The sequence below is a fragment of the Centruroides sculpturatus genome, unplaced genomic scaffold, assembly GCF_000671375.1.
Source record: "Centruroides sculpturatus isolate CEXI.00-Female unplaced genomic scaffold, Cexi_2.0 scaffold409, whole genome shotgun sequence".
Taxonomy (NCBI): Eukaryota; Metazoa; Arthropoda; class Arachnida; order Scorpiones; family Buthidae; genus Centruroides; species Centruroides sculpturatus.
This window is the reverse complement of record NW_019384561.1, coordinates 257,347-267,704: the sequence shown is the minus strand read 5'-3', so window position 1 is coordinate 267,704 and position 10,358 is coordinate 257,347. Positions and strand designations below refer to the sequence as shown.

Sequence of the window (10,358 nt, the reverse complement as noted above, 5' to 3'; positions counted from 1 at the left end):
TATATAATAATAATAATAATATTTGGAAATAAATTATTTGCTAATTTATTTTAAAATTTAACAAGAATCACGACTAAAATAAATTTGTTTATAATTTAATATTATTATAAATTGTGTTTTTCAATTAAATTAACCTTATATCTACTTCAGGATAATTTTCATACATAAAACGTATGCATAAAATATAAAATTATTTATTAATTTATTACGAAATTTACAAGAAACGATACATTAATATGTTTATATAGGCCTATATTCATAATTTAAAATTATCATAAATTAAAATCGATAATATAACTTTCGAGGAAATAATCACCTTGATTTATTCATTAATTTATATTATATATATATATATATAGATTTAATTATAATTTTTAATCTTTATACCGAAAAATTATAATTATTAATTATAAATATACGAGTTGCGTGTGTCCCATGTTGCTTGGGCTTTTGAGGAGAAATTGGTGAAGAGTGAAGAAGGAAGATGATAAAAACAATGATTTTAGTAACTAAAATTGACCCGAGTATTTACAATAATGAAACTACAAAACACAAAAATTTGCTCTGGCTTATGTTAAGAGAGGGTAAGGTAGACTATAAGGGTAATTGGGATGGTGACCTCACAGTATTTTTTCTAGGATGTCGATGCCAGATTTGGTGTGGATATGTTTTTAACAGTTTAGAACCCTTTATCTAACATATATATTTATTTGGCTTTTATATATATACAGACATAGATTTTTTCAAATTTCCTTTACAAAAGACTGTAATTTAAACAAATAGTTTTTATAGTTTTAATATTTTTAAATTAAATTCTTAAACCTAAGTGAAATTACATGAAAGAAATTTAGTACAGATGACGAAATCATTTGATATGATTTAACAACGTTATATTCTATAAATTATATTTTTATAAACCATAAAATAATTGTATTTTATAACGCGTAAAATTTTACATATTCAAACTTTTAAAATTATAAAATAATTAAAATTTAAAACGTGTAAAATTAAACAATAATGAAAATTTATTTTTATTGGCCCATCACTCGTCTTATACATATAAATATAAAGCCGTAAAATTCCTAAGTATTAATTTAAAAATTAAATTTCGTTACAAAGTACACATTTAAATTCTCCTTCAGGTAAACTAGAATATATAAAAACTAATAAAGAATTTAGTTGAAATATTTTTCAATTAAACCAATTAACATCGTAGATATAATTAATTAAGACATTCGTCTTTTGATATTCCCTTAGAAACGTGAGAACTTGACACGTCTACTTATTTTCAACACGTTTTTTCCTTACATTTCCTGTATCAGAAGACAAATAAATATCCTAAATCGTAATTAAAATTTAATATAATTAACACTTTATTATATGCCTTTGGTATAAAATTATGAGAATTGCTTATCTATGAATACTTTAAGGTGTGAAGATAAATAAAGTAATTCTTTAATGGATTCGTTCCATTTTTTAAAAAAATAGGAAAGAAAAATATTTTAATTAAAAATAAACTACACAAGTATAAATTCTTTTGTAATTGTTAAATGTCTGAAATTCTTGAAACACAAATTCATTCTAGATATCAGTTCTCTTCGGTTAATAATTTATTTAATTGTATATTTACATCCTTGTTATACAATATAAGAGGAAACTAAGCTTGTGTTTTCTCTTATAAGTCCTTTATTTTACTATTCTATAAACTAAATTCTTTTTGTTTTTTCCCCTTATATAAAATTCATAAAATTTAATACAATCAATTTGATTTAAGCTTTATTTATTAAGAGTTTATGAATATTTATGAAAATATCTTGTTAATGACTTTATCTAAATATTTCATCCATAAACAAGTTAGTTTGGGGATCTATAAAATGAAATTCTCAAGAGTGCTTTTCGTATGTATGCTTTCATACCTTGATACTTAATAGTTTGTAATTTGTTTCCTTGGCTTTAAGAAAGATAAATCAACCTAACTCTAACCATCTGAATAACTTTTATATCCGTAATTTTAACTTTGAATATCATAGCCTTGGGTAGTTTTGAAGTTTTGATAATAGTCATAGTGACATTAGCTCTCAATCAAATTTTGTCAAACAGTAAGTAACTCTAGAATTTTTTTATTATTATTATTTATTTTTCTTTTTTTCATTTGGAAGATTTTATACTAAAATTCTCGAAATTTTAAGTATATTATTTCTTTTCCTTCTTCTACTTCTCACAAATGAAGTAAAGAAAAATTAGATTTTTACACGAAAATAAATCACTTTTAACGTATCTTCCTTCATCAACAAAAATGGTATAATCTATGAATATAGATTTCAGATACAATCTAAGAAAGTGGGTTCCTTTGATATAGATTTCAGGTATCCTTCAAGATTATTGACTCCCTAATATAGATTAGAGTTGCACTCAAAGATACTTTTGATGTAAATTCCAGGTAATCTTCAAAAGAAAAAAAAACAAAAAAAAACAACATATAGATTTCTACATTTGTGTATAATACACGACAAGATTTTTATTTATTATTTATTTATTTAAAGTCTTTCAAGTGCGCTTTCTTGTTATCACAATATTATTGAAGAGGCAAGCTTCAAACGTTCAGTCTTTGAAATGAGATTTGTTAGAGGCCATTTTCTAGGCATGTTTTTTTTTTTTTCTTTTTTAGTTTTCAATTATAGGCCCTACTCGAAACAGACAAGAAATTCATCCAAAAAAATATGTATATTTTAGGAATAACCTACAAAAAAAAATCTAACAGAACAGATTCTTAGCTTACGAAGCCATTAATCTTCCCATCAAATTTTATCCGCCATGACATTTAGTTTCAAAATTGTCGATAAGATAGGCAAACAGGTAAGCTCATTTTTAAAGCGTTTTCCATACCAGAACGAATAACATGCTTCGGTATATGAAAAGTAATAAAAATTGTATTATCACCCAAGGAAAAAAACATATTTATAAAGTCATAAAGTATGCTATTCTGTATTCTTTCATGTAAGGCGCACTTTTTATATATCCAATATATATTATGATACAACGGGAAAGAGCATGCAAAAAATTTTATTTTATATCTTCTTTTTTTTTTACAAAAATATTATGCAGAAAATAAAACATCATACTCTTCTTCTTAAAAGCAAAGTAAAATCCTGTTCGGAATGAAAACTGAATATGGAATCTTATTGTGGTCGATATTTTTGGTTGCTTAGCTTTGTTTACAAAAACTAAGGAACATATATATATATATATATATATATATATATAAAGCTAAGATTTTTAGCTACATAAAGGAAGTAAAAACAGCATTTTGTATAGGAAAGGCACTTAAAATAATAAGCATAAAATTCGATCAATCTTATAGTTCAACCCGATATTCATCTTCCACAGATATGAATTACTTATTTATCTGCTTACCCGAAATATATTTTATAAGCCAATTTTTTCTTTTTCTTTTTTTAAACTAAAGACAAGACTATTTTTATCTTTATAGAAGTAATTGATTTCTTTCTAGTTTTACATTAAACAATGTTTTTTTTTTTTTAATTTAAAATTATCTGTTTAATTTCTTAGTCACACTCTTACTTCTTTTATCAAATCTTAATAGAAATATTTCCTCTTAAAATTATTAAAATAAAAAATTTTCCATTTCAAACAATAAAATATTAACAGAAAATTCTGTTAAAAGATAAAATTATTTTACATAAAAAATAAGATTTTAACAACTGTCTTTTGGTATTTTAAATCTAAATGAAAATTAAATAATAAATAAATACATAAATTAATACATATATATTAATAATAGTCTACAGCTAAATTAATAGGGAAAAAAGGTAGCAATTCTTCCCTACTTTAAAAAAATAATAATAATAATAATTAATATTAAAGTTCAAATTTATTTATAAAATAATATTAACCGATCTTAGCTACTAAAATATTTACAAATTTCATAATAATAATAATAATAATAATAATATGAATATGAATAATAGATGTTGGGTAAATAGTATTTTACATATTTCTTCATTGATATTTTCCTTTTTTTTAACCTTGATATAAAATAAATGTTCTAGTTTAAAGTTTATTTTATTTATTTTTTTTCGATTTCAAATTTTATGCCTAAAAATCAATACATATATTAAAATTCATGTAAGAAAAATCAAGATCTGTAAACACTTTTATATTTATGTCAATATTAAAAAATATATAAATTTGATTTCCGTTATTCATACATAATTATTTTTATCGAAAAATCAGTATTGTTATAACAACAATTAAATCAAGTACAAGTTAATATCTGTTAATAAAGCTGTCAATTTGGTGATAGTATTAATGGCTCTAGTTAAATTCCTAAGATTATTAATGTAGACGAAAATTCCTTATTGCTTTATAGATCGAAGCATGATAGGAAGACGGAAAGGGGGAAAAAAATCGAAAGATGGAAGAAAACTTTAGGAAATACTGCTAGCCATTCTTCACATTCCTTTAAGTCTGGAATCGAAGTCTCAGTGGAAAACAAAAGAAAGCACTACAGAAGACAAATACTACCTGTAACTATACTTTGTTCACTGCACGGACGTTTAGGACCCAATCTTTCAGAAGGAACAAACACGGCAAACTAAGGTCAAAATGAACGACCGATGTTGAAGCTCACGGGTATAATATAAACCCAACAAGAGATAAATTAGGCAATCGCCATCCCTTTTGTTACCATCTCTATCCCAATAGAACGACATTTCCAAGAACTGAATAACACTACCTTATATTACGTATATATTAGGTTTTACATTTCCCCCTTCTCATAAGTTTTTCTTGTAAGCTTCTATCTTTTTTTTTGAATGTAATAATGTTATGTGAATATTCGCTTTGATATTATATATTTACTAGCAACTGTCTAAATAATTGATTTATCGTATATTGTCACTTGACATTTTCCGAATTATTATCCATGCAAAAGACGTATAACGTGAAGAATATTTTGTGGCATCTTTTAAAGATACATACTATATATAAAAGTAACCTTAATTCTATCTTTAAAATTCTTGCTACTATAGAAGGTTATTTACGATTATCGTTAGTTATGGTTAAGGAAATCTGATAGAAAGTAATAAAAAAGAAAATACGTTTAATCAGATTAGAGGTTAGTTTTCGTTAATTTTTTATTATTAGAGCCGAAAATTAAGTTATAGATCGTGTCTGCTTCGAAGCTCCGTAAATATTGGCTTGTGTGTGTGTATATATATGTAAATATGTTTTTATTGTCGTTTAATATATTCACATAGCAAAATTCTTTTGTAGTATCGATTGGGTTTTACAATATGTTTATCACGTTCGATTTTACTTTGAATATTATAAGTAGAGATAAAAGTATGGAATTTTTTTCTTATTTCTTTTTTCTGATGATGAAATATGCCTACTTACCCATCAACAGAAAGGATAGATATGTTTGTGACTATAAAATCGATCTATTCCTTTAGTCGATGACGAGCAACAAGTTCCAAATGTCGAACTCTTTTATGAAACCTATGATATCGTAAAGCGTGTTTCTATCGAATAATATTTTTGTAAAAATACATTATGTTCTGTTTCTCACTTGCCCGAAACAAAACGACAATCCAACATCATCACTCAATGTCACAGAACTTCATAAAATACTGTTTTTATACGGTATAAAAACAGCCTGCAGTATACTAGAGATGTCTTTTTTCCTTATTTTTGCTAAGAAGAGGTTCGATTTGCAATGGTCATCGTTAATATTTGTCAAAAATCTTCTTTGCTTCTACGTCTTTCCTTCTATTCTAAACTTACTTTTTATTTTATTTTATTATTATTATTTTTTTAAAGTAACTTAAAAAGAATAAGAGTAATATATATATATATTTTTACAGTAAAAGATTATAAACTCTTATGGTTCTGTTTAAGAAAATTATTATTATAATTAAATGCAAAGCTTATATCGATCAAGGGATTTTATAATATTCCGTCTACACGCGTTAACTTGTTAGTATAATCAGATGAGAGGATAAAAATGTATATATTTATTTATATTTGACCATTAGAAGTGGTATTTTGATTAATTAGCGATGGTCACGCAGAAATGTTGCTTGTTCGTGTCACGTTAAAGATGAACGCTATTGTGGATAGGAAATTTTTCTCTCAATGAAAGAAATTTTCCTTAATTGGATTCTTAAATCGATTTACTGAAAACGTTAAACAATGTAGATAACAAGCAAACTTTTCAAATCTTATATCTGCTTTTTTTTCCCCCCTACTTATTTATGTTTACCGTACATTCGGCGATGGTAAAACATTAATTCGAAGCAGGTAATAAAGTTAATGCCGCTTCAGGAGTATACCAGTAAATACAAACAACATAAAAATATAAGAAAGAAAGCTCTCTACTCACCTACTGCTGGAGCATAAATGTTGAGATAGAGACAATCTTCACTCTGGTTGACAAGATAAGGTAGAAGTCTGCGAAGATACTGTAGACGACCGGAAGGCATCTTACGTAGAGCTTCCGTTTCATTAGTAATATCCGGAAGACGTTGAGGACAGACGGAACCGAACTGGTCCGCATTCTTGACACCTTTCCAATGGGGTGGAGTAACCGGTGGCATAAACCGTAATGAGCCCACAGGTGCACTAGCATACGGAACTCCCAAAAATACTTCGACAGATTGTAATTTATGATTCGAAAGCGTTCCAATGGAACCTCGGAGAGCACCGTATTTAGTGGTCACCACACGCGAACTCAAACGATGTAGATCCGATGTGACCAATTGGTACATCTTCACCACAACCATCAATTCCAGAATGAAATGCGTCTGGACTATCATCATCGAATTTCAGCTGTTTAGTTTCCTTCTACTTTTATGTCGTATACAGTCACCAGAACGTTCCACCATAATTAACACTTATTACCAATTATATACACATACATATATATACGTGTGTTATACATATATATATATATATATATATACATACACACACCTCATTAAAAAAACATCAGAAAAAATTTTTTTCCTCTTCTTCTTCTTTTTTTTAGTACAAGAAACAGTCATAAAAAGATTGTAAAACGTTCTCTTTGTATAGTTCTTTTAGAAAAAGCACGAATTAAATTTTTAAAAACTGTTTTGTATGGTTAAAGAAGATAGAAAATAAAACAATACCTTTCGCACTACAGCGTCATATTCGGCTTCTATCGTCTCTCAATGCACTCTGCCGTCTTATGTTGTAGAATAACGAACCAATCTGTTCGACGCATGCGTCTAACAGACGGACCTCGTTCACTGGTTAGAAAATAGGGTTGGGAAACTATTCTCAGTTTTCTTCAGTACACCAAACCATTCAATTGTTAAGAGAGGGGCAAGAAAAACAAGTTTAATGCCTCGCTGTGTGTTGGATACTCGTAATATATGGTTACTCTTTAAGAATACCGAAAAATATTCAGAATAGGCCGTTATCAACACGAATTGTAAATCATTTCCACCTTCCTCCATCCATCTTTTCTATCGATTTGATTTTCGCTGACAAGATTACCGAGGAAAACACGAAATTTGTACAGATACATTCTTTAATTTAAAAATCCTTACTTAAGTTAGATACTCTCTGTCTTATAATTAATTTACATAAACGGGATTTATCCAATCCTGACGGTCGATTAAATTAGGATATCCTCCAAGTAAACCTGATCCTAAGATGGTGATGAGTATCGATATCGGAATAGAGATAGGAAAAGAAAATCTAGAAGAGAAGCATAGAGTAAAAGAAGGGAATGGAGATGAATATCAATACAAAGATGCGAACTGAATCTCTCAAGAAAAAAAATTTTTAAATCGGTTTTAAAAAAAATAAGATAAAAGAAATAAACACGATAGAACAGAAAAATGGCAGATAAGAATCAATAGAATAAATAAGAAAAGATTAATTTCTTTAAAAACCGAGATATCGAAAGGTACCTAAGAGAAAAAAAACAAGAAAAAATTATCTATATATAAAAGATGAAAGATATATATCATTCTGGCATCTTAGAAATATCTTGTTTAATCTTAAGAATACGTAATCCTATTAAATAATTACGTTTTAATACCTAGGAAAATGGTTAAATTAGATCAAGTCGAGTTACAGAAAGTCTCGTAAAAAGAAAAACGAGTGGAAAAATGATAGCAGACACTCCTTAATAACAATTACTCAACCCAAATATCAAGTTAAAGAAAGATAAATTTCCGACAAGAAATAAACTGACGAAATAGGGGGTTATTATCTCATTATCTAAAAATCAATAATAATTTTACTAAACGTATACGTGTGTTAAATGTAATCTATTTACGCCTTAAATTCGAATATAATTTTATAAATTAAAAGTTAAAAATTCCTTTTTTTTTTGTTTTTAAATTCATTCTATAAATATTTGAGAGCTTTTTTTTTCGGACGTCTTATTTTATCGAGTCATGAATTACAACGAAGATCTCTTCTTTGGCTTCTGGAGTCGATGTAAAGAGGTGATGATTTAGAGAGAACGTTGAAAGATCGGGCAACAAGACAATAGAGCATTGGACAGCCGGAGGATGAACAACCACCACTTTAAATCGTTGTCAAACTTTCCCCATGGCAAACAGCCATCTCGACCTATCTATAGTCCCCGCAGGGAGTATTAAGAAATATTTCTTTTACCTTAAATTTCACGTATATTATACAGGAAAGCGTTATGAGAACGTAAGCATCTACATCAAAAATCTTTCCTGTGATATTTTATTAAATAATTAAATGCGTTACATTATTGAGCGTTAATTATTCGTAAAGAAAAGCCTTTAAACAGTGTTAACATATCGTTAAAAATGGATACACGCCATTAAATAGTTAGCTTTTTTTTCAAAAATAATTTTTCTATAAAAATATTGCTTTAAGCAGATTACAATTAATAATTCATCGCTAAATTATTATATATATATTTTTTTTAATCAAAAAAATATGTAATGTTATTTAAAAATATTTAAATAACTCTTACTTTAAAAAAAGAAGAAGAAAATAAAAATAGAAAATTGTATTTTTAGTAAAAATAATTTGAGATAAATTGATTTATATTATGCCAATACAGCTATTTATCTATAATTATTCAGAAAAAAAATTTATAAGAAGAAAGGAAAAAAAAATAGAAACATTATCATTTTACATTACTAAATTTCTCTCTCTTCAAATTAAAAATAGCAATATAATTGAGTGATTTAATAAAACATTTTTTGCTCTCTAAAAATTATTTCTCTTACAAATTAGTTAATAATTTATCACTTAAATTTCTAATGTAAAAATAATATTAAAAAAAATTTTTTTAAATTAACTCTTAGGGAAAAAATACAGATTTTTTAAAAAATATTCTTTTGAATAAATAAGGAACGTGGTACAAAATAAATTCTTATCAAATAAAATAAAAGCATTCATTAAATTATTCATTGTAATCATTCAACAGAGAAAGCATTTTTTAATGATAACATATTGTTTTACAGACAAGTTTTGCGTATAAAAACAAAAAATAATTTTATTTAATATATATATATAATATAAACAATAAAACTGACAAATTCAATAAAAGGAATTGTTTTAATAAACATTAAAAAAAGAAATTCTTTTGTTTATAAATTTTGTAATCCATCATCATTCAAATCCCAATTGTAAAAAGTATTCAAAATAAATAAATAATCAGGTTTGTCGCTTTGTATTATAATTATTTTTTAAATAAAATTTAAATATATATATATATATAAGAAACACGATGTAGAATCAATTTATAAAGTAACTATCGAAAAATTGATAAATTCAATTTTCTACATTTTAATAGTGGTGAAGTATGCAATTAAATACTTATAATGAGATTAAAGAGATTATTAAAGTTGTGAGAACAAAATTAATCAATCTTTCAATCTTGATCGTTAAAGATTACTTAAATTTTCTTTAAAAGAATTTTAAAATTGAAACAGTAGGATATCATCAAAGGAAAATTGTAACTCTTTAATGCATAAAAGATTAAAAAAAATGAAAAAAAAAAGGAAAAAAGAAAAATTATATTCTACTGAAAATCATACCGTAATATTTTTCTTAACTGAATAAATGCGAGACAATGGAAACAAACAAAATTCCCTCGAGAATAACGTTTACGCACAAAATGGATAGAAAGAATGGGAGGGAAAAGTACTTTCTTTGTTGGTAACAATAAGACTAGATAAAGAATAAATTGTTCTTTTAGTTCCTTACTAACATGCCTGCTTTATAACCAATGTAATCATTCCTTATCCATCAATAAATATAAGTTTAAAGAACTTTTAAAGTTTCAAAATAAAAATAAAAATTTAAAAAAAAAA

General features: G+C 26.0%; 1 protein-coding gene across 1 annotated transcript in view; it reads right to left on the bottom strand.

Moving 5' to 3' along the window:
• LOC111623961 (neuroligin-4, X-linked-like) overlaps positions 1-7,455 on the bottom strand; it is a 43,007-nt gene extending 35,552 nt beyond the window's left edge. The window contains exon 1 of the mRNA XM_023366703.1: positions 6,404-7,455. Within this exon, the coding sequence (XP_023222471.1) occupies positions 6,404-6,839 (436 nt within the window). The 5' untranslated portion in view covers positions 6,840-7,455. The remainder of the gene's footprint in view (positions 1-6,403) is intronic.
• Positions 7,456-10,358: the final 2,903 nt, after the last annotated feature.